At 36.6% G+C, this 26,096-nt stretch overlaps 1 protein-coding gene and 1 long non-coding RNA gene across 5 annotated transcripts in view; one reads left to right on the top strand and one right to left on the bottom strand.

Moving 5' to 3' along the window:
* Positions 1-8,439, bottom strand: part of LOC134535437 (enoyl-CoA hydratase, mitochondrial) — a 40,884-nt gene extending 32,445 nt beyond the window's left edge. The window contains exon 1 of one of the 4 annotated variants that reach the window (XM_063374539.1): positions 7,925-8,439. In XM_063374539.1, coding sequence (XP_063230609.1) covers positions 7,925-8,015 — 91 coding nt within the window. In that variant the 5' untranslated portion in view covers positions 8,016-8,439. Of the gene's footprint in view, positions 1-2,689; positions 4,262-7,924 lie in introns of those variants that run through there. The other 3 variants (XM_063374537.1, XM_063374536.1, XM_063374538.1) reach the window with 3 other exon arrangements.
* Positions 8,440-12,085: 3,646 nt separating this feature from the next.
* The window catches only part of LOC134535440 (uncharacterized), a 31,307-nt gene continuing 17,296 nt past the window's right edge, over positions 12,086-26,096 (top strand). Inside the window, exon 1 of the long non-coding RNA XR_010075616.1 lies at positions 12,086-13,561. This is a non-coding gene — a long non-coding RNA (uncharacterized LOC134535440). The remainder of the gene's footprint in view (positions 13,562-26,096) is intronic.

Below are 26,096 nucleotides of genomic sequence, written 5' to 3'. Positions count from 1 at the left end.
TTGTACGGATTAGCGCCAAAAAAAATCGTACAAATATGAAATAACTTTCATTATATGCTATCTTACGTCCTCTTTTCAGAACCGCCTGCGGAGATAAAAAATTCCAATTACTTTTGGAGATATCGAATTTTTTAATATTCATTTTTTGGCGATTTTTTTAAAAAAAATTTTAAAAATCCGAAAATACCTTTATTCTGTGCTCTTTAACTTCCTCATTTCATTAAACCCGACGGAGATCAGAAATTCCAAATACTTTAGGAGATATGTAATTTTTTAATTTTTATGTTGTGCACTGACGCGGCGTTTCAGCGGAAAGCCTACGATTCACACATCCTTCTGGACATACCCGAATACTCACGTTGGCAAGCATTCTTTTCTTAAAATTAGCAAGAACAGAAGTAATTAAAAATACTTTAAAACATTGTAGATGGTTGGTTATATTAGGTAAGTATAGCTACATTAAAAAAACTGTAAAATCATTTTATGGTTGCTTAGCAAATAACTTTTTAATATGTAGCTATCCAGCGCTAGGAAACCGTTTTCATGATTTCACAGTATTTTTAATGTAGCTATCCTAACCAAATCAACCATCCACAATGTTTTGAAGTATTTACAATGAAGCTAACATAATCAATTGACCATTAGTTTTCATTAGTTGCATATTTATTTACAATAAACAAAAAAAAACCGAAGATGCACGATCGGGCGTTTGCCTCTCGTCTGTTGAAAGAAGGCTTGCCAACGTGAGTATTCGGGTATGTCCAGAAGGATGAGTGAATCGTAGGCTTCCCGCGTTCACCATTGTTGCTTGTTTACTAGTGATGGGCAGAACGGTTCTTTTGACCGATCCGGTACTTTCGGATCAGTTCCGTGAAAGATTCGTTCAGAACGATTCGTTCATCTCAGTCATTTCGTTCTTTTCTGTGAATAGGATCTGGCTCTTTTATCAGGTGTCGTAACTCGTTCATCCTTTAGAGTATTGGCTACGTGTTTGCTTCCAGCCTCCCCTCGTTATCGCGTGACCCGATAACGAGAGGAGGCTGGATCGCGTGGGTGGTTATCTTTATCTACTCTGCATGGGTAAATGAAATTTCAAACGTCTAGTTGTATACTGACTGTTATAAAATTATTGACTGTTGATCGCTGCAAATGCTTCATGCAGTGATTCTATATAATACGGGAGCATTAAATCTAAGAATGTTAGGTACGAAAGTGATCTTTCTTAACTTTAATTTGTAATCGCACTATTATAGCTAGTACTTGAACATTGCTTTTCGTAGCCAGTGAATCACAGTTGCGTATATGAAACAAGATTATTTATATTGTATTACTTTTTAAGTTACAAATATTAATATACAGGCTATTTACACTCTAGAGAGAGTAAAGTGTTTACATGTAGACCAACACATTTAGAGAAAAAAAGACAAAAATTGAATACTACTACTGCGATTCAGTATGAAGAGAGAAAAATGAAGTAGGTACATTAATTAACACCTAAATGGTAAGTGTGAACATTTGTAGTTACTTTCCCTGTTATTTTTAATTCATGTTTTTTTTTTTTCCCCAAATTTGTGTATGTGAATGTGAAAACGCAATTTTAAACCACTACTTAACAGTTGACATTTTCAGGTATAGATACTTTTCATGTTACCCTATTTTATTTGATCAGTTATCGTTTGCTCTTATGAACATGCTCACGCTGTGATTACTAATTCTTCAGACTCCTGACGTCATGAATCATTTCACGAACGAATCAGACCGGGCGCGTGGCCGGTTCTCTCATCTCGTTCTCTCGTTCTCTCCGCGTTTTCGTTCTTCCGAATCTTTCAAGGTACCGGCTCTCAAAGAGCCGGTTGGTTCTCTCGTTCTCTCCGCATTTTCGTTCTACCGAATCTTTCAAGGTACCGGCTCTCAAAGAGCCGGTTCTTTACATCGCGAACGAATCGCAAGATTTCGTTCTCTCAAAGATTCGTTCTTTTTGAACGAATCGTTAACGAACGACCCATCACTATTGTTTACAAGTATGATTTTTTTTTTCTTCGCGACGTAGTTGAACGACTACATCACGTAAAAAGAAAATTACGTGAGTTCCTACTGTTCATCCTTTTTCCCGGTTTGTTAGGTCAGGTCAGCTACATTATAAATACTTTAAAACTAAACAACCATTAAAATTAATTTTTATTATTTTTAATGTCCGTTCAGTTTCAAAGTATTTATACTGTAGCTGACCTGACCTAATCTACCTTTGTCCCGTTTTGTTAGGTCAGGTCAGTTACATTATAAATACTTAAAACTATACAAGTAAAATTATTTGATATTATTTTAATTTCCGTTTATTTTGAAGTATTTATCATGTAACTAACCTTACCTAATGGAAAATTTCTGTTATTTAGGCATTCACGCACACACGGCAAAATATAAAATGGCGTCTGTGAAATGATTACATAGGGCTTGTATTGCAAAATAAGAACGGCGATATCTCCAAAAGTAATTGGAATTTTTAATCTCCGCAGGCGGTTCTGAAAAGAGGACGTAAAAGAGCATATAATGAAAGTTATTTCATATTTGTACTTTTTTTTTTGGCGCTAATCCGTACAATACAGATTTACCAACTTGCTTAAAACAAAACCTACCACCAACAAAAAATTTATAATCTCACGTCACAAAAATTACTTGACACCAAACGCACGTGTTTTGCCCCTCTTGCGTGGCTGGCTAATGCTGTTCTTCCCATCCATGCTACCGATATAGATTTTAAGATTACAGAAATTGCAAATAGCGTTCGTCCCGCACTTTGGATCTTTCTCCACCCATTCAAACTCTTCCGTACATTTGTCATTGTATGTGGTGACCGAACTCGTTGACATTTTGATAGTCTGCGCCAATTACATGTTAGATTAAAAGATTCAAAACAACGTCCCGCACAACTAAACTTTAAAAAAAAACTCGAGAAAAGTATCCGTGATACCGTGACGCAACAACATGAGCGCAAAGTAAAAACAAATATACATACAAAACTAGTGCTACCAACATGCCGTGCGAGAAATTACTACCATCCTACAACAACATTTTCAGCCAAAATGCTGTTGCTTTTGAATACAGAAACATAATAAGTATGGAAGTCTGAATTGTTAACGGTTTCTTACGTACTACAAAAGTTTTTAAATGCAATATGAACAAATTAACTTTCACAAAATATAGCACACGAGCACACTGTCGTGCTTCGACGGGTGGTGAACGTGCTCATTTAACAGCCGTATGTTATTGTGATCGTTACTTCATAAAAAAAATTCCCGGTTCTAATAAAAATTCCTGGTTGATTCCAGGTATTCCTGGTTTTTTTAAGAAATCCTGGCTATTTCCCGTATTTCCCGATTTCCCGGTTGGCTGGCCACCCTGTAAGGTTAGGTTAGAGGGGATAACTTTCACAATTTTAAAGCAGAAAATAATATGAATTTTAAGAAATCGGAAAGGGTACCTTTCCAGTTTATTTTCTGCTGTGTCATTGTACAGAAAATCCTGAAAGGTACCCTTTCCAAGGGGATACAATTCTGTCGCCCCCCTGGAAGAACTGGTCTCGCAGAGTCCCTCAGTTTATGATGATAGCTTACTTTGATTTGACAAAGCTGCAAAATGTTAATTTTAACTTTTTTTTTTTTTTTTCATTTCGTTCAATTTGATTGTTGCTTACATTATTTTTACTTTTATTTTTATGTATTACTTGCAAAACCTGGCAGATGTCCTGCCTGTGTATATTTAATTTACTTTCAAATAATCGCTAGTATTTAATGTTTATTGACAGATAAGATATCCAAAAATTGTTTAATTGCATGTGACACAAATGTTGTTTGCCTACAATTACAAGAATATCACTTAAATTTTACACTTGCTTACCAATTATTAATCAAAATCATTATTTGTTATTAAACTTACTCACCGATAACTAATCACAGTCACAATTAGTATTTGTTATAATTTGTTGCTAAGCTATGTGTTCTTTGAGTTATAGCAAAATAGATATTGTATAAATAATGGTCATGTAAGACTTCCAAAGATAGTTTAGTTGTGTGTGATACAAATGTAATAAAAGAATAGTTATTCATAGCTGCCATACACGGCGTTGCCCAGGCTGAACACAGGGTGATAGTGCTATATGACAGTGTGGCGGACATAGAGAAGGGACACACAATTACTGTCAGAATGTCAATGACCTATAATCTCCTCTTCACCCATGGCGATCGGTTGAACGGCGTAGAAGTTGATGCGCTGCAGCGCCATCTAGCAGCGAGTTACAAAAAAATTGATAGAATAAAAACCTTTTCCATGAAAAAATACTTCTATGTGCCAACTTTCATGGTGTTGGAGTTTAACGACGCCATACTACCATCATCCAATTTTTTTTATTTTTATATATATATATATATATATATATATATATATATATATATATATATATAATTTATTTATTTTATTTATTTGAATTTTGTTACATGCGCACCAACAGTCCAGGGACTTTAGTGGTGGGCACGACATATACAAAATATACACAAATACATAAAGAAACAAAAAACAAAGGACAAGACATCCATACACACAGACAACACAAGGACAAATACAAATATAATACTTAAAATAATAATTAGTACAAAGTAGTAAGCAGCAAAACATAAAATTTAATAGAGTACAATAATGTAAACGTGAAAGAGAAAAAATACCGACTCTAATTAGTATGAGGATATAAATTACATTAAATACTTTAAAACATAGCTCTGTACACAATTAATTTGACTTGGTGTTGTGTTTATTATAGTTTTTAACGAGTCTATAAATAAGATCATTCTTGTTATAAATAGTACATAAACTAGAAAAGAGGCGAGAATTGAATTGGGGGATTCTCAATCCGGTGTTCTGAAGAATATAGCTACATTTAATTTTATAGTTATAAATGTTATGTACAAAAAGATAGTCCAAATAGGCTCTACGGTCTGCTAGAGGAATAAGATTGGGATGCGGAAAAACTCTATGAATTATTAGTTGAGACAATTTGTTTTGTAAATTTTCTAGTTTCTCAATATCAGTCGACCCAATGTCATTCCAGATAGTTGAACAGTATTCTAATTTAGATCGAATTAATGCTAAGTAAAGAGAAATAATTGAATCGGAATTGGTAGCATAATGAGTGATATATTTTATAATAGCAAATGTTCTTTTTGAAATGGAGTTTAAGTAGTCTATTTGTTTATGAAAAAATAATTTTGAATCTAGAAAGACACCAAGGTATTTTATAATGAAAGTTTTTGAGATTGGGTTACTATTCAGAATGTAATTATAAACTATAGGGTTATATTTCCTAGTAAAGGATATTACCTTAGTTTTATTATCGTTAAGATTGACCAAGTTTAGAAGACACCAATTATTGATTTCATTAATATCCCTTTGTAGAAGAGCGCAATCATTGACTGTAGATATTATTTTAGAGATTTTCAAATCGTCAGCAAAGAGTACACCAGTTGAGTAATTAAGGACCATGGTAATGTCATTTATAAATATATTGAAGAGGAGAGGTGAGAGAGTGGCACCTTGTGGTACTCCAGAACTAGCATGGTGTAAAGAGGATTTATGGTTATTGACAGATACAAAAAAGTATCTATTATTGAGATAGCTAGAAAACCAGTTCAAGTAGTTAGTACAAAAACCAAAGTCTGATAGTTTTTTTAAAAGTAGCGAATGGTTTACTGTATCGAATGCTTTGGCTAGATCAAAATAACAGGCATCTGCCTGACCTCTGTTAGTTACTACATTATGGATTGGGTTAAGAAAAGTAATTAGGTTAGTAGTGGTGGACATTCCAGATCTGAAACCGTGCTGACTGGCTGATAATTTATTTTGAAGTTGAAAATTTAAACTATCATATTTATTATATATATATATACACACACACACACACAGATTTGACATTTTTCTTTGTCTGGAAGTAGGATGATGCAATGTGTCTGTGATTTACATCAGTATACTTATAATAGCACAGGAACAAGGTCAAGTTAAAAGTGTTGAGTTATTGGCTCGAAGTGTAAGATACTGTGTGATTACTAAGACTCCGACTCCTAGGAGGAAGGTGGACTTGTCTGTTGTTTGTTTGGTAATCGCTTGAAGTCCACAGACAAATTCAAGTTATTGAGAGGAGGCTCACAAATTAATATTTCAAAGTGAGTTGTGAGTAGTGGATAGCTTCATACCTATGTTTCGAGCAGTGCTGTCGGACATTGGTTTATCAATTAGAAGACTTGAACAACTCGTGGCTCAAGTGGAACCTATTCAAATACTTGGTGGCCACAGCGAGGGATTCCCGACTCTCAGCCATTTTTAACACTAGTTACAAGAACAGTGGTATTTTATGTCAGGAGTAACACCAATCATTTCTATCATATATTCAGAGGTATCAACTGTTTTGTTGTACTGCGAACTTTGTTTTCATCATGGAATTGTTTCTTTGTCATAAAATGTTTAGTGTTAGGAAAAAGAAAAATAAATCTTTGTACTTTACTAGTTAGGTTAGTATAGCTACATTAAACATACTGCCAAATATTTTTAATTGTTACTTGGGAATTACCCATTTGTGATGTAGCTATCCTGACCTAGCCAAACGTTCACACAATTTCACAGTATTTTTAATGTAGCTGTACTAACCTAATCAACCATCCACACTTTTATTAAATATTTTTTAAGTAGCTTGATTATTCTCTTATTTCCCCTTCACATAAGTCTATCAAAGATGAAAGACAACATGGACATCTTTCATGTACATTTTTATTCTGTAATATGTGCTACTGAGTTGCTCGAGCAAATGGTGAACTTCGGTAAGCTTTGGTGAAATTAGTCATTTTTAAGTAACCATTAAAATATTTTATTATATTTTTAATATTTTTTATTATATTTTTATGTAACTATAATAATATCACTAACCATCCACAATATATTAAAATATTTTTAATGGAGCTATGTAATCCAAACGGTCATTTTCACTATGTAACAAATTTGTAATATTTATACAGAACATGCACAAACGCAGCCTCGGAATGAACTAATGTGAATGTTAGGTTTACGATTAAGTTTCTCTCACGTATAAGATGGTTAAAAAAAATGGCAACTGCTGCAGCAATGTACAAGTATTATAAGGTTTTTTTTTATTGATAAACTTTTGATTGGGTATACGTATAAGCTATAAATTGTGATTGCTCAAAAACCAGTTGAAACATGACACTGTTTTCAAGGTCAATACAGAACCATCTCTAGTTTTTGAAAAACGTATTTTCTGGATTTTATATTAATTTCCCGAAAAGTCGTGACATAAGAAAATTACCAAAAGGAAACAAGGATAACCACATTAAAAAGTGTAAACAGTTATAGATAACTTTAATCGAAACCTAAAACTCGAGTATTTAATTAAAAATTATAATTTGAATTTAATAATTTTAAAACATTCACATAAAATTATATTTGAAAATATTTCATTAAATAATATGAGGCTTTTGTGTGATGGAAATAAGATGAAGATCACTTTCCTTTCGCACATTCTTTATTTTGTTAAACACACATATTTAAATCATTATCATCTCCATTTACCTACTTATTTTTCTTGCTTAAAAATTGAGGTTTTTTATGTCTTGTTTTCGTCTGCATGTTATCAGCGGACACTATTGTGCATTAATTTTTGTGTGTGCTAAACAAAGGTTGAGAATTTAAAGGACTGAAATGAGTTGTTTAAAGTTTGGCAATGGTTATATAATTATATTAGAAGAGTAAATATTTGGTGACAATTCGTAACTAAACGACGTTTAAGTGTTGTTAAGCTTGTTTGAAATCATACAGAGGTGGCGAAACTGACCCTAAACCTACAATAAACACATAATTTTTAATTACTCACATTCACAGGAAGAAGATAATTTTCGTGGCATAAAAGAAAAATATTTCGGAATTCTTTTACATTGCATAACGGCATGTCTTGATATAAACATTGTTGGTACACAAAAATTACCAGTAAACCCTTACAAATTAAAATCAAACAACCCCCTCACAACATACAACTTCAAACTTCTTCAAGGTAAGAATACTTGTTTGTTTCACTCAAATTCTCTTATCTCTCGGGGCGCCTTTGGAGCGTTTTAAGTGCCGGAAACAAAATGGCGGATGGCCGTTTTACTCGTGAAACAAGACGCTCATAAGTCACTCAGGTCATGCCCGTGATTCGCCTCCTTTCGAGGAAGAGTTACGAGGGTAAGTCGTCTGCTGGTTGTTTCAGCGCGATCCAACGTCTATAGAGAATAGGCGATCATCTTGTAAGAGTGATTTCTTGTAAGGCCACACTTAGGACACCAATTTACATGTTAGTGTGTTATCTTTACCCAATTTATGTATGGCCTATGGCGTACTCCCCACACTTACACATGTTACGTTTGTGTACATGTGTAGGGTTGGCTTCAGGATTTATTTTTGGGTAGGCACAGACTGTACCGCTGGGGCATGTGCACAATTTTGGGAGGCCGGGATATACCAGGGTTTTGGTCCCCTTATCATAGGGTAGCCTAGGAAATTTTTAAAATTCAGATGCAAAAATGTTAGTTGTGTGGCTTTCTGTGTGTAATTTATTTCTCTCTGAAATCCTATAAATGTATGATGGTATGTCAATAAAATACACTTTAACACTTATAAAGGTCACAAAATTAATTGTTAGGATTACACTTGTGTTAATATAAAGTAAATATTACAACATAATTCGTACATTAATGTAAAATGTTACAAATCTGCAGGTGAATACAAGGTTTAAATTTATTGCAATCTGCCCTTCTCAGAAGGGCAGACGATTATAGTTTGTAATGATGACGCCACCGTCGGTGCTCCCTCTGAGAGCATAGGCCGTTGTGTGTTTTCAAAACCTGAACCAGTGTCAGTGCGCCGAACACGCCAGCGCTTGTAGCTTATTGTAAGGGGGGGGGGGGGGGGGGGGCGGTGCCTCGAACGACGTGACGTCAGTCACGGCCGGCTAGGTGTACAAAGCGCCCGGCCGGGTGTGGCAATGCGCATAAGGGAATCCAATGCATATCTAATTCAAATAACAAACACAAACTAAAACTTCTAATAAGCCTAATAATTCTTGTTAATTAAAATTGTAAACTCTTTCCGTTCACAAAACTGGCCGGCATCATCTTCCCACGCTCCGTCGTTTTCCCGCGGGGTTTCTTCCCCTCCCTGGTCTTGTTGCCAGACGTACAAGAATTCTCGTAATTGTACGAGAATTTAGAACCCGTGTACGTTGTACGAGGTAAAGTTGGATCTCGTACGCTTTTGTACGAGAATTTTGAAGATCACTATCACTGTTTTTTTTTTTTTACCCGGGTTCTAGTAAGATATATTAGTTTTATTGTATCGTTTTGTCAAAACAAGTGTTTAACATTTATTTTGTAACTTAATACCATTAAGTGAAGTTCCTGCCTGACAGCGTTGACTTTTTTTTTTGGCTGTTAACACAGGCGACGCCGACTAAAAGATAGTATTTGTTTTTTATTTCAGGTGCTAACCTCTATTTGTCTAGCACAGGAAATGATGACCCAGAGTCAGAATAATGTTAAATGCACAACCCCTAACTCACAATGCAGAGAATTTTTGTATGTTAAATTAACTAAAATAAAAAAAAACTGGATATTTTTTATGAAAAAAATAATGCAAAAAGAGTGAATGGCAGGAATAATTGTAGATATTGTGAAAATTGTTGTTAATAATGTTTTACATATGTAATCATAGGATTGTGAAAATTGTTTAGTTTAGATATGTTAGGCTCGTAACTCAAATATAAAAATATTGTAGAAACACATTTAAACTTTTGCTTTTACAATACCATTGTGTACGAGATTTTTTGTGTCGTACGAGAATTTTCGCTCCTTGGTACGAGACATTGACATTTACAATCTGGCAATACTAGAGGTGGGTTGGGACAGCAATTTTCGGTATCAGTCCCAACCTGATACTGATACAGTAATGTACCTAGGTACAAGTCTCTGATACTTCTGTATCAGACGGTCCCAGGAGGCAACAAAGCTCCGCGTACGCAGACCGTGCGACCGGAAGGAGAATCTGATACATTATTTATCACGCCCGGTAATTCTCTACCTCTGTTACTCTAATGCCCGCCTGATACAGCCAGTATCAATCAGTTCAACATTCACTGCAGTTCGTCCTGGCCGTGTATCACCATGTACATTGTTGCGGGCTGTCATGCTTTGTAGTTAGTATCTTTATAGTGAAATAAGGAATGGATAAGTGCACGAAAAAGACTTCATTTGTGTGGAATTTTTTCACGGAAAATAATGAGTTTGCTAATTGTAATTTGTGTAAACAAAAACTGAGTTATAAATCATCGACTAATCTGAAGAAACATTTGAAACGTAAACATTGATATAGTATGCTCACTAATGTACCTATCTGTTTTTTATTTTTTATTTTTGATAAAATCGTGCATTTTTAATGTATAAAAACACTAGTTACTAATTGTTTTCGAAAAAAGAAAGTCCATATGTTGATTACATCTGTTATTAGTGTCAACTGAGAATTTATTTGCATTTTCATAGCTGTTAGGTGCACAAATATAAATATTATATCTTGTATTAATGTACTTTTTAATATTAAATTTTCATTAGTTTTATTATTGAACGAGACGGTGCACGCACTGCGCACTGAGCGTACTTTGAAGTAGGAGAATAAACAAAACGACTTGTAACCAGGGCTGCCACTCTGATATTCATGAAAAACCTAGATAACCTACAAAAAAACCCAGACACATGGGTAAAAAACCCAGATGCGTCTAAAATGCTATCGTTGAAAATGTTTGCGTACTAATTCAAAAATATAAACATAACTGGTTTTAATATAAAACAATTAATTACCTTACAAGACTGAAAACGGTTAAATACAACCAATACAAGAAAATTACACTGCAGCAAAATGGCTGTATAAGTAATTCTTGGACCAGTACATATCATAAAAAAAACCTACAAATATATACATGACAAAACAAACACCATCACTGCATCCTTTAAACCGGTAATTGTTTTTATAAAACTGCATCATGTACGTTAGTCTTTATTCAGAGTCTGATTCTACAAGATTGGTTTGAAGGTTAATTGTTGCATTGGTTTTGTGTTCTGCAAGCCTCTTTGAAGAACGTGTCTAATTTAATATTCGACTTAGCTTCTTGAAAACTAGTTTTGTGTTTATATGTATTTTTGTGTGTGAAACACATAGACTTGTTTGCATTTATCAAACAGATATTGCAACAGATACAGTAGCTACTACCTTTATTATTGTTTTAGGTATAAAAATAATTAAAATTATAAAAAACCTAGAATTGTTGGAATTCATTATTTAAAAACCCAGAAACCCAAACACCATTGGAAAAACCCAGATCTGGGTGGAAAAACCCATGAGTGGCAGCCCTGCTTGTAACAATATCGCTTTGCGCCTCTCCTTCAAGGCTTCAACGCCTTCCCCTGCGCTTCCTCCCCTACATTCTTTCCCTTCTTTATCCCTTATTCGTCGTTCCTGCTCCCTCCCCTTTCACAAGCTCCGCCCAAGTGACTGTCATCTGCGATCGGGTACTGTATTCATTGGCCGTAGTGTTGTTCCAGCTGAATTCTGAACTGATACTAAAGTCTCTGATACTTTTCAAGTGTCCTCGTTTGCCGTTCCTGATACAGGCGCGTATCAGTGCCAAAGTATTAGGTTGATACTTTTCGACCCACCTCTAGGCAATACTGCTTCCAGCACTCACCAGGGCCGGCAGCCCCGTGCACGGAGAGCATCCAAGGTTGTTGTTCGGTGGTCGAGGCAACGAGAGGAGCCTGCGGTCAGCTGATTAATGGAAGACTGACTAGATTATCTTGGAAGTCTAGATCAAATGGAAATGGAACCGAATAGTTTGATGAAAAGGAAATTATCAGAAGAAGAATTGATTGAAGTACATCGTCATGCGAAAAATCATAGGACAATCACAGTTTCTCAACCTAATACTGAAAATACCAGGTATGTACATGATTCAAGGCAGCTTTACCCCACTAACCATCCTGGCCCATTTATAGTTTTGGTGGAATCACTAGATCATAATATAGGGAACCTGCATCCCATTTCTCTCGGTAGGAAGTTACACCCGAACCACGACATTCTAGAAATTTCTCGCTCCGGGCCGAATAGGTTAAGAATTTCCTTCAGTACCGCTAGTGGGGCTAATCGCTTCGTGTCCTCGGATATCCTTGATCGACTGCGTATCACTTACCACATACCTCAAAGTTTAACCCAAAGAGAAGGTTTGATTTATGGCATTCCTCTCGATATCAACTTGGAGGAAATTATTGCGGGCATCGAATCGTCTCAACCAGTACTTCATTTAGAACGTTTAACCAAATTTGTTCCTAACAGTGCCCGTGTGCCTACAAAACTTATAAAGGTGACTTTCGAAGGGCAGGTTTTACCTGACTATATTGCTATTTTCAAAGAACGTTACAAGGTTAAACCTAGAGTGCAGTCGGTGATCCAATGTCACAAATGTCAACGCTTTGGGCATACTGCTAAACTTTGTAGAGCTAAACTACCTACGTGTGGTATCTGCGCAGAGAATCATACTCAGGATGACTGCCAAAATCAAAACAATCCTAAATGTGCCAACTGTAAAGGCTCCCATTCTTCTCAAGATAAAATACATTGTCGTATCTGGGAACTCGAACGGGAAGTAAAGCGCATAATGGCTTATCTCAACCTTCCATACATGGCAGCTAAACACCACGTGCTACAATCGACAGGACAATCTGTGGTAAATATGTATTAAACGGATTAGCGCCAAAAAAAATCGTACAAATATGAAATAACTTTCATTATATGCTATCTTACGTACTCTCTTCAGAACCGCCTGCGGAGATAAAAAATTCCAATTACTTTAGGAGATATCGAATTTTTTAATCTTCATTTTTTGGCGATTTTTTTTTTAAAAAAAATTAAAAAATCCGAAAATACCTTTATTCTGTGCTCTTAAACTTCCTCTTTTCATTAAACCCGGCTGAGATAAGAAATTCCAAATACTTTTGGAGATATCGAATTTTTTAATTTTCATCCTGTGCACTCGTGCGGCGATAATGGTTGCTTGTTGACAAGTATCATTTTTTTTTTTTGCGATGTTCCCGAACGGAGAAACCTAAGATGCACATAGAGTTCTGCCATTCCCGATTACACCCGAACAATTCACCTTCGGCCAACCTCGGGTTTATTTATTAATATTTCTCTGTTTATTTTAATGTAGCTATACTAACCTAACTAACCATCCAAATGGTTTTAAAGTGTTTTAATGTAGCTAACCTATCCGACCACTTTTAATATTTCAATTCATTTTTCCTGCGCAAAAATAAATAAATCCCGAGGTTGGCCGAAGGTGAATATTCGGGTGTAATCGGGAATGGCAGAACTTTATGTGGATCTTAAGGACTCTCGCGTAAACGAATACATCATGTAAAAAGAAACTTACGTGAGTTTATTCTGTTCATCCTTTTTCCCGGTTTGTTAGGTCAGGTCAGCTACATTATAAATACTTTAAAACTAAACAACCAATAAAATTAATTTTATTATTTTTAATGTCTGTTCAGTTTCAAAGTATTTATAATGTAGCTGACCTGACCTAATCTACCTTTGTCCCATTTTGTTAGGTCAGGTCAGTTACATTATAAATACTTAAAACTATACAACATGTAAAATAAATTGATATTATTTTTAATTTCGGTTTATTTTGAAGTATTTATAATGTAACTAACCTTACCTAATGGAAAATTTATGTTATTTAGACATTCACGCGCACACGGCAAAATATAAAATGGCGACGGTCAAATTATTACACACGTCTGGTATAGCAAAATAAGAACGGCCATATCTCCAAAAGTATTTGGAATTTTTTATCTCCGCAGGCGGTTCTGAAAAGAGGACGTAAGATAGCATATAATGAAAGTTATTTCATATTTGTAAGATTTTTTTTGGCGCTAATCCGTACAATACATATTTACCCAATCTGTACAGAACACAAGCATTTCCCGACAACAGCTGGAGATCCCTACAGTAATGGATTTTCCCCCGCTCCAAACGGTACCTACTCTACCTCCTAATCGTCCTCCATCAGACCATACTTATGCACAAACGCTCCTACAGAAACCTCATTCTTCTCACATCAGGCCGGACGGCTATAATGTTTGCTACAAAGCAATCCCTCCAATTACCATGACCGCTGGTACAGAGCAGTTTAATCTTCAACGTTATTACTCACAATTCCGCCCTGACACTCCAGATATTACTAAAGGAAATCTTCATAGGGGACCAGTTCCACAGAGTTTGGACAATGCCCAGGCACAATCACCGGATTTACCACCCCGATCTCCAGAGCCCATTGACAATACACCTACACCCACCTGCCTGCAGCTTCCCACAATTCCTCGGATTAACATGGACAAACTTCACTCTTTGATTGATACTCTAAATATCATGTTTACTGAGGCACGTCAACAATCCTCCTATTCTTTAGATAAGGAAAGTTTAGTGGCCGCTTTTATTCAAGTTTTGGACTAACTTGGCTCTCAATAGGCAATTTTCTCTTCTCCAATGGAACATTCGCTCCTTCAACGCGAACCGTTTTCCGCTACTACACTTCCTTGCGAACAATCCTTGTGATGCAGTCTTACTTACTGAAACTAGGTTTTCACAGGGTCATACGTTTCGTATCCCGGGGTTTCAACTTCATTCGACATATCGGGGCGACAGGGGAACGGCAATCCTGGTAGCACATAAACACATTAGTTCTGGAATACACATTACTTTTCCTCGCAATACTACAGGTATAGAGGCGACTGCGGTTAAACTAACTTTTCGAAATTATAATTTGCATATTGTCACGGTTTATGTCCATCCTAATACTGCATACGAGACCAATGAGTGGGAAAATTTTTTTAATCAATTTCCCAGTCCATGTATTATAGGAGGTGACTTTAATGCTCATCACACCATGTGGGGTAATGCTTACAATGACACAGCCGGTGTGCGCCTATTTGATTTCCTCCATTCCACACCGTTCCTGTTACTTAATGATAAACAACCCACGTGGCTCGGTCCACCCACCACGTCACCCACTGCGATTGATTTAACTTTCATCTCCCCGGACCTAGCAGGTCTACTACGATGGAACGTCTGGTCAGATAATTGGGGTAGTGATCACTTCCCTATTCATATTAGTACACAAACATCTTCTAGTGAGGGTGCCCCCATTCTGGAATATTACTCTTTCCTTACCTCAAAGGCCGACTGGAATAAATTTTCACAGATCAGTGAAGAACTCACCATTACTACGCTCAATGAACATATAGATGATGTTGAAGACCTATATACAACGTTTTGTAATAATATACTTGCGGCGGCAACAGCAGCTATCCCACTTAAGTTGAAAGGTGTACCTACTAAATCGTGTAAGGCCCCATGGTGGGACAATCAATGTTCAGACATCAACAATCAGAGAAGAATGGCTCTCCGCGAATATCGTCGATCTTCTACCACAGCGAATTTCATTAAACTCAAAAAAGCCCAAGCCTCGGCAAAATTAATTTGGAAACGACGCAAAAAGACCCACTGGCAACAATTCTGTTCTTCCTTGTCACGTACCACCCCACTGCATTATATGTGGAAAAAATTTACTTCCTTCAAAAATTGTAGTAGTCCATCCCCTTCTATTAATATACCCCTCCCACTGTTACCTGACTTTATGAAAATGATTGCCCCAGATTATGCTCCTAATGTCAATCCATTTACCCAGGCTGTAACAGTACCCACCGGAGGTTGTGCTCTAAATCCTCACGTGCTGTTAGATACATTCTCTCTTTCTGAACTCCATAAGTGCCTTTCCTCTTCCAGAGATTGTGCCCCTGGGCCTGATTTAATAACGAATTCCATGATCAAACGCTTACCGTCCAATGCCATCAGTCTTTTGCTGCGTATATTTAATATGGTATATAATGCTGGGTATATTCCTTCTCCGTGGAAGGAGTTTTATGTTCTTCCCATCCACAAACCTGGTAAACCTCCCCTTTTACCTTCCTCTTACCGCCCTATAGCCTTGCGTTCTAATATTGCAAAATTATTTGAGAAATTGATTAAAAACAGATTGGTTTGGTGGTTAGAACATTATTCTCTTGTACGACAGGAACAATATGGTTTTAGATCTGGTATTGGTACAGTGGATGCCATCAGCTATTTATATTCACGTATTCAACAAGCGTTCCAACAAAAAGAGATCCTAGGTGCACTTTTCATGGACATTTCTTCAGCATTTGACAATGTCCAATTACATATATTGCAACAGAAATTAATCTCCTTAGGCATTCCGCTGAAACTGAACAAAATTCTTCATGAATTATTCGCTCAGCGCCTTTATAAACCTCGAATGATTCATAATGGCCCTTATACTCGGCAAGTGTTCCAAGGTTTAGTTCAAGGAAGCTCACTCAGTCCCATTTTATTTCTTATTTATACGCAGGACTTAATCTTCCATCTTTGACCCTATGTTCGCCTTATTGCATATGCGGATGACATAGTACTATGGTATCAAGGACCCACCTTCCAGGACGTTAGTGCAAAACTGGCTGTCGCCATTACATCTGCCAATGAATGGTTAACAGCTCATGGAATGTCCTTATCGCTATCGAAGACCCATTTGGTCTATTTCACTAAAAAACGGTACAGTTCACCTCTTCCTACTCCGTCATTAGAAGGTCACACTTTTCCGGTCATTTCCCAAGTAAAATATTTAGGTGTTATTTTTGATAGAACGCTCAATGGTATTGGCCATATAAACTATGTGATCAATAAATGCTACCACAGGATACAACTGCTTAAAGCTCTAACTGTCAACAGATGGGGAGCCGATATTCATACCCTGAGGTCTATCTTTCTTGCTACCGTCCGAACTAATCTAATATACGGTTGTATTATCCTACAGCATATATCTAAGACTCAAGCTTATCGGTTGGAAAAAGTACAGAACGAAGCCATGAGGATTATTCTAGGAGCTTTCAAATCTACACCAATTATATATCTGCAAGTTGAGTTAGGTATATTGCCTTTAACGTTATACCGACCACTAACTTACTGTAAACATTGGACTCATCTACATCAGACGAAGTTAACCAGCTTAAAAAGGTTGATGGATAGAGTATATGAAATTCCCCTGTCTATAAAACGAAGTTCGGTATCCATGCTGCCCGCCCAGATACAATCAAACTTTTCCTATGATTATGCATGTCACCATTATACTCCCACTGTCAAAATTTTCGGAGGCAAAGATGTCTCGCCTATTGCTCTCCGTCAGATGGTTCTGGAAATGCTCGCACAATACCCGGACAGTACCCATCTCTATACCGATGGTTCCAAAACTTCTACTGGAACGGGAGCAGCTTGGTTTGATAAGACTAATCACAAAACGGGCCTCTACCAATTACCTACTTACATCACCATTTATCTGGCGGAAGCATTCGCGATTTATCAAGCATTGACATATATACTCAACTGTCAGATAAAAGCTCCTCTTATACTCTCAGACTCTGCTAGCGTTTTAACCTCGCTACAATCCTTCCGGACTCCTGCGGAGCTTCTTATCCTTGAAATTAAAAAATTATGCTTAGCCATTCGTCAATACACAACCGAACCTGTATTTCTATGGATTCCTAGTCATACTGGCGTACACAGCAATGAAATAGTCGATAATCTAGCGAAAATGGCAATTACACAAGGTGTCCCTATGTACCCACGATCTCCGCAGCTCTTACAACCACTTATCAAGGCCCATTATCATTCTCTCATGCTTTCCCAATTGACACAACTATCTGCGGCCCGCTCTACCTTATATCACGAGTTACATGGTACTACATTTAAGGTTATATCCCACTACCCCCTGTCTTCACATCGCCATCGTGCTATCATATCTTTCCGTCTTCGTTCCGATCACAATAGTTCACCGGCACATCTTTACAAGCTGGGTATTATTGATTCGGCGGGTTGTTCCTGCGGAAACCCTTATGCGGATATGCGACATATACTTCTGGAGTGTCCCAATTTTGTGGACAGACAAAAAATGTACCAGGACTTGCGAAAGCTGGGATTGCCTTTCCCCTTGTCGTATCCTTCGATGTTATACCACCATCCACATGAGGTATGTCAGATCTTAATTGATTTCATTCTACGCAATCATATTCATGTATAACCCTGAAGTAGTAATAATCCGAGGTGGCCGGTTTCCGTCCCCATCCTCTTACTCCTTCATCCATGGCCTTCCGCTCCTGTGGTAGATAGGTCTCTACCAAGAAGACTAGCCTCCCTACCCATGTTTTTTCCTTACTGTAGGTCACCCACTAACGTCTAGGTTCAGCTGCTTTGAATCATGGCTGCTGGTTCACACCGTAGGCCATTCAACCAAAAAAAAAAAAAAAAGGAGAGCATCCAACTTTCGCGCCAGATTCCACGTGTAACGTCCAGAGGTAATATTTCTTAATCTTCTTTCGTCAGCCCCACGGTCGGCCCTAACCAGCCGTACGATGTATCGTACGGTCCTTAACTAAAATGTGTGACTCGACTACAAGTCTTTCACGCGTGCTACGTAAATGATAGTGTTTTTAGGCAGCCCGCCGAGGTGCCTGCGCTTCACACTTTCTTAATTCTCTACGGAGAACTTGTACATTGCCCACGCGGGGCGGCATTGCGCCTAACGCGAAACTGAACTTCAGAACGCATCATTCCCTGGGACGTGCTACGGTCGCGGACGAGATACCACGTCGGGTTCCGCCGCGCCCGTACCCAGCTTTACGTGGCCCACGCCACCACGAGGACGAACCTCTGTCGCCGGCTGGTCGACTAGTCCCTGACAATGCTGCTGTTCTGCCGGCTACTCAGGGTTCGGTGGAGGGGGGTCCGGGCCGCGTGGCCGAGGGACTTAGTCTCCAGAGATGAAATGAGAACTTATGTAAAGCCTTGTGAGTTAAGAACTCAAACTAAAGTTAATGCTCTCAATAAACAAAACAAATTCCAGGCATCAAAAAGGCCTACACTTACTGTATTGCATCAGAATATTCAGTCACTACGTAACAAACTCATTGAACTCAAAGTATTGGTAAACACTACTCTGTCAACAATTGAAACCACTATTCCAAATATTATATGTCTTACTGAACATTGGTTGCATAATGATGAAATTAGATTATACCCTATATCAAATTATATTCTGTTATCAAATTATAGTAGATCTAAACAAACTCATGGAGGTACCTAGTTGTATCTACATTCATAGAGATCTGTTAGAATTCACAGAGAGTAGGCAGGATCTGGTCTTGTTAAGTAAGGAAAAATTAATTGAATGCTCTGCTGTCGAAACCAATCGGGCATATGCCAGATGTATTATATTGTGTATAACTTATACAGGCCACCTGATGGAGACATTGATATATTTCTTAAACAATTTGATAAAATATTAAAAAAATCTTGGAACACTGGACAAAACTCGATAATTATTTGTGGTGACCTAAACATTGAATTTTTAAAAGAAACTAATACCAAAAGAAAATTAATGAATATACTTAATTCTTATAACCTACTTAACATAATTAATGAACATACTAGAATTACTAAACAAACCAGTTCTGCAATTGACTATATTATTACCAACCTTGACTATAAAGACTATACAAGTAATGTCATTGATTATGGACTTTCAGATCATATGGCTCAGGTAATTAGAGTGCAATCAGCACATTTACGTGATAGAAAATTTAACTATTTAAAATACAGGTGCATTAATAAACATAGTAAAAAAACATTCTTTGATATTTTAGGTAAAGAAACTTGGCTAAATATTGATGAAATGACAACCATTGAACAAAAATTTAAATTACTGTTTGATAAATTGATAAACATTACTAATGCATCATTTCCAATAAGACAAGTTAGGACTGACCAAAAACCTAAACCATGGTTAACTAAGGGAATAATTACATCAAGTGTAAAACTAAAAAATGTATATTATCTTAGTAAAACAGACTGTCACGACACCAAATTTCAGCAATATTATAAGAACTATAAACAAATTTACAAAAAAGTTTTAAGACTGGCAAAGAGAAAGAATATACAAAACAGGATCACTCAAAGTGATAATAAAATAAAAACAACATGGAAAATAATTAATTCTGAACTAAGCAGGGGCACTAAAATCGAAAAAGAAGTAAATAATCTGGAAGTAAATGGTAAAATAAATCATGACAGTGACCAGATTGCTTTAGAATTAAAATGTTTTTTACTGATGTTGCTGATTCATTAAACTCTACATTAAACTCTACAAAAAACAGTCAAATAACAAATGCTATTGAAAACCTGAAAATTAACTGCCCATTTAACAATAAATCAATTTACCTATACCCAACATCATTAAAGGAAATATTAAAAGTAATAAATAAATTAAAAAGTTCAAATTAGACAGATGTCTATGGCATATCTAACAAAATAATAAAACTTGCTGGACATCACATTGCTAAGCCGTTATCACTATTAATTAATGAGGTTTTTATGGAAGGTATTGTACCAGATTGTTTAAAAAAAGCAAAAATACTACCTGTCTATAAAAAGGGAAATACACTAGAGGCAGCAAACTATAGGCCCATTAGCTTATTACCAATTGTTGCCAAAATTTTCGAAAAAGTGCTCTATAATAGACTATCATCCTTCTTCACGGACTGTAAAATTCTGAACAGTAATCAATACGGCTTCCAAAAACACAAATCGACAATAAATGCTATACATAATTTTACTAGTAAAGCTCTCAAAATCTTGGATAGTGGCAACACAGCACTAGACATTTTTTGTGATTTGTCTAAAGCTTTTGATCTTGTTAATCATGAAATATTGCTTGAAAAACTTAATCATTACAGTATCCGAGGCAAAGCACTTGAGCTAATGTATTAATATTTGCACAACCGCAAACAGAGAGTGGAAATAAAATCAAACAATAACATAGTGTTCTCAGACTGGAAAGTCATTAAACATGGAGTCCCTCAAGGTAGTAACCTAGGACCTCTATTGTTCTTAGTGTATATTAATGACCTCCCTTTAAATATCCCACAAGCCAGCACAGTGCTATTTGCTGATGACACCTCAATACTAGTGAAAGGTAAAAATGTAGACAACATCGTGTCTAAAGCAAATTTAATCCTTGGCCATCTAAATCACTGGTTGGAAGCAAATAAACTTGTACTAAATACCTCTAAAACAAATTGTATAAATTTTAGGAACAGACATAATCCAGTAGAAGAAAAGTTTGAATTAAAGTTTAACAGTAATATCATAACTAGAACATCAAATGTTAAATTACTTGGTGTGAACTTAGATGAACAGCTAAAGTATAAAGACCTGTCGCTAGCAGGCTAAGTGTATCCTGCTATGTACTAAAAAGACTGGCAGACATAGTTAGTATTGAAACATTAAAAACTGTCTACTACGCTCACTTCCACTCTATAATGACATATAATATAGAAATCTGGGGAACTCTGTGGGAATTGAAACAATTCTAAAATTACAAAAAAAGAGCTATTCGTATAATGACACATGACAAAATGTCAGCTCACTGTAAACAAAAATTCAGAAAACTTAAAATCTTAACAGTCATAAACGAGTATATACTAAGAATACTATTATTCATACATAAGGAGAAACGCTATTTACAAAAAAATTTTGATATTCATTTATACAACACAAGAAACTCCAATAAATTGAGGATAACATGTCATAATACCAGTCAGTATGAAAAGGGCACAAATTACATAGGCATAAAAATTTACAACTTATTGCCACAAAATGTCATAAATATAACCAATTTACCTATATTCAAAAGAACAATCAAAAAAGTTCTGTTAGAACATCCTTCCTACTCTCTGATAGAATTCTTTGGCCTAATAACAGATAAGAAAACTAAACTCTGGTAAATCTTATTTAAATACAGCACAAAACGAGAAAAATATTGAGTTTTGTAAACTAACTCTTCACTCTGAGGTTTAGACTTAAGTTTATACAATTTCTTGTGTACCCATGTTCTTTTTTATGTACCCATGTTTTGTTTTTATTACTTTTGAAATGTAAAAGTACTGTGTAATATCTAGTTTTTGTGGTTGTACAGTTTGTTTGTATATATGTATATATTTGTATTAATTGACTTGTTCTATATCCTGGAGTCCTTACCTCCATATGGGATCTACAGAACAAAAATTGAATAAATAAAAAATAAATAAAAAAGTTTGAAGGTCCTTTATACTTAAGACGCTGAACACTTTAGATGGGGCTGCCGCGTTTCCGCCTGTGACTATTTCTATGTGGGTCGAAACCCGGTTCCGCGCACTAATATGGTAATGAAAATACGGGACGTCCCGCCCTTGACAAGTACTCCCACACAGTAAGGAATAGAAGTCTTTACGACTCGCGCACAATAGGATGTCTGCCCGACTGTATACCACAATGACCGCGGAGAAAAATAAAGAAGCACAACACATACAACTACTAATGACCAATTTGCAAAAACTAGCAGAAGACAACACGTGAGACAAAAGACAGGATACAAGCACGCGACTGAATGACAAAGTGACAAACTCGACTGCAAAGCTGAAAATCGCTTCCGCACGGCAAAGCCTAGAGCTACTGCAAATACCGCGCCCGCTCAATCTCACCGTTCCGGAGTGACATCACGAACACGTCCGCCGCCTCTCGTGCCGGGTCCACGACTGCCCTCACACTAGCGCGGAGCGAGGACACTCGCGTGACCGCTGTCTGCCGAGTCCTGGCGGCGACTAACTCCCTCCCCCGCCCGGCGGGCCGGACCGCCCGCGTCTCCCCCACTCCGCGAGCCCGCGGAACACGCTGATTGGTCACAGGCGGAAGCCACGGCCTTGGCGCCCGGTGAACAATTAAAACTTACAATACATAACCCTTCAATACAAAATTAATTATAATAAAATATAATCAAAATATACACAAAAAATGTAAAACAAAAATATATTTACAATAAAATAATACTTCAATTCCTGTAAGGAAACAAAAGTCGCACGTCACCGTCACTTGCGTCGCTGGCGAGGCATAACGGCCTGAAGGAGCCGGGGAGACACTTGGGTCGACGTCACCTCGATTTACGTAATTCCCCTGAACAAGGGGCCTGAAACCATCCAGAGCCCGGGACGTGCTCGTAGTGACTTTAGTGTTAGATTTCAGTGTTAGTGTTAGTGTTAGTGTTCGCCATCAATATTATGTACGTGTCCATTTCAGTGTTATGTGTAATTCACCATTCAGTTATTAGCGTACCTTCTGTGTTACGCACCGTACAGACTGCCACGTGCTAAGCACTAGCCTTGCCGCTCACTCGAATCATCGTCACCATAGCTCTCAGGGTAGCCTGCACCCCTCGATGTGGTAGTCGCCCGGAATACCGTCAGACGCTAACCAGTACCGCCATTCGAGGCCGTGTGGGCGGAGTGGAGGTTGACGATGATACGGCCAGTCACGTGAAAGTGCCTTATGCGAAGTGAAGTATTGTAACGTGTGCTTCAGTAATAAATCAGTTAAGTTCACGTGTGTCATTTTAATAGCACGGCATCCTGGGTGGCCTTAACAGCCCTGGGGGCCCTTTGTAGACGCGTCCCTGCCTGCAGCCACGAGGCAAAGAACCCGCCCTTGAGACCAAATTTCCTTTCACGTAATTTAATTAGCATAATTTCAGGACAGGCAATGGGGACGGTGTAAATGAAAATAAGATTTAGTTATTTTATAGTATTCAAAATAAACCTAACATTTAATAGAAAGTGTGTATTTTTTTTAAATGTCTTATTTTCATTTTTCAGTTTTGAAAATGTAGGGTAGGCCCAGGCCTACCCGATTTACCTGCTGCAGCCGCCACTGCATATGTCAAAATATGTAGCAGTACTGACTATTAGTTTGTCATCAAAGTTATGTAAACAAAAACTTATATATAGGTATTATTATAATGTGATAGTAGGCTCCACTTAGTAATTTTATAGAACAACATTATTGGGTTAATGTGAGGTTGCTATTAACATAATTAAAGCAGTGCATTTTCATATAAACAAATGATTTTAACTTCAGTTATCTACCTACCTTGTTATAAAATACACATACCATTTAACCTACCACCCTGTACTGGAATGTCTCTGGATATATATACAAGAGTTAAGAAGTGCAAAGAGCATAAACAAATGTCTTTAGAAATAAATGAAGTACAATTTCACCAGTTTCACTCTGTAACATATACTATATTAACAATGAAACCTACAAAATATTACAAAACATATTTTAAAGTTGGTTAGGGTTCTATATGTCCGACCAGCTAGTTGAGTCAGAGACAACAATATTATACTCAGGACTAATGAGGTCACAAGAGTTCTGACCTTCTGTATTTTATAACTTTAAATGAAATATCATAATTTTGAAATAATATTGCTGTACGATAAGTTCTTAAACAGTTTTGATTCACAACAATACTTAAACCCCAATTCAATTCTGTTTATCCAACTTTCTAAAGCGATGGCATCAGTTCTGTTCACAAATATTAGAACATAAAATGGTGGCAGATACTGATTTACTGGGTAATCTTATTTCTTCAAAAGTACTTCCTACTTACAATTCCATAAGGAATTGCCTTAACCAAATTACTTAGGTATGAGAGGTAAAAGGTTTTATCTGCCCTTTTGCAATGGATGCTACAAAATTGCTAAACTTGAACATTCATTAGTTTCTGGTACAAAACTTTTACATGATCTTTTACGAATCTTTTTTGAATTTTAGATGCAAAATTGTGCTTATTTAATGAGTTTCCGAACCAAAATATTAAATATACCATTCCAAAAATTTGATGACGTAGTATGTATTAAATATGGATTAAAATATTGTGGGTAATGGGTGACAAATAACCTAACCCATGTGATCTACCCCTTAGCTTTGGTCTTGGAATTTAATGACAATAGATATTTTTTTGGTTCCTTAACCTGTGAACATTGGTAGCTTGAACATATTATTTCTAATCAATGTGATCTCCAATGTAACGTATGTAACTACTGGTTGAGAAAAATACTACTAGGACCAAACATTTATTCTGGGAAAAGGAGGGGGGCAAAATGCTACTCTCGCCCCCCCTCCCCCCCTGCATAACAGGACAAGGGCAACTCGCCCCTGCTGCCCCCCCCCCCCCCCCTGTTCCGACGTCCCTGGTCTAGACAATTGAAGTGTTACAGAACTGCGTGTAGGTATAGTGCAACGACCTAGGTCGTTGGCATAGTGTCTGTAGTGTCATAGATCCGTGTACTTTTTAGAAAATAATAATGATGTAAAATATATATATATAAATTACAGTTAGCTTTCAACATTGATATATACATAAAAAAAAATTATTTTGTACGAAACAACTATGTCATTTCGGTACAATTTACTTTTATATTGTTTTCAATGTTTAAAATGCTGTGAATTTTAGGAGAATGAATAACTTTGTATCACAATGATGATCAGATATTTTGAATTAAGCAATTTTGTTAACACATATTTATTTCATTACCACAGTATTGTGAAGTATATTAGTATTGACGATCTTATGTTAAAACACCAGATGAATCTCTCTTCGCAATTGTATTATTCGAGATGTCTGCTTTTGTGCCCTGTAAAAGAAAGTTAAAAACAAAAATGACAATAAATTTCAAGTCATGCTATTCAACTTCTAGGGAGAAAAGGAGACTGTGAGTAAATCAGACCTTTTGTTTATTTGGTATAAAGAAATGTACAGTTAAACTGAGTTTACATATTGGAATTAGAAATGGGTAACCTAATATTCACCGTTCTTAATCAACACGCCCGAACAGTTCCGAAGTTAGCAGTTCGCTCGTGTAACTTCGGTACCATGAAAGGTGTGGGTCAAATTTAAACTATTTACAGATATGTTAACACAGGAG

This window comes from Bacillus rossius, chromosome 8 (assembly GCF_032445375.1).
Source record: "Bacillus rossius redtenbacheri isolate Brsri chromosome 8, Brsri_v3, whole genome shotgun sequence".
Classification (NCBI taxonomy): Eukaryota; Metazoa; Arthropoda; class Insecta; order Phasmatodea; family Bacillidae; genus Bacillus; species Bacillus rossius.
Note: the sequence above shows the minus strand (reverse complement) of the source record. Positions and strands in the feature narration are given on the sequence as shown.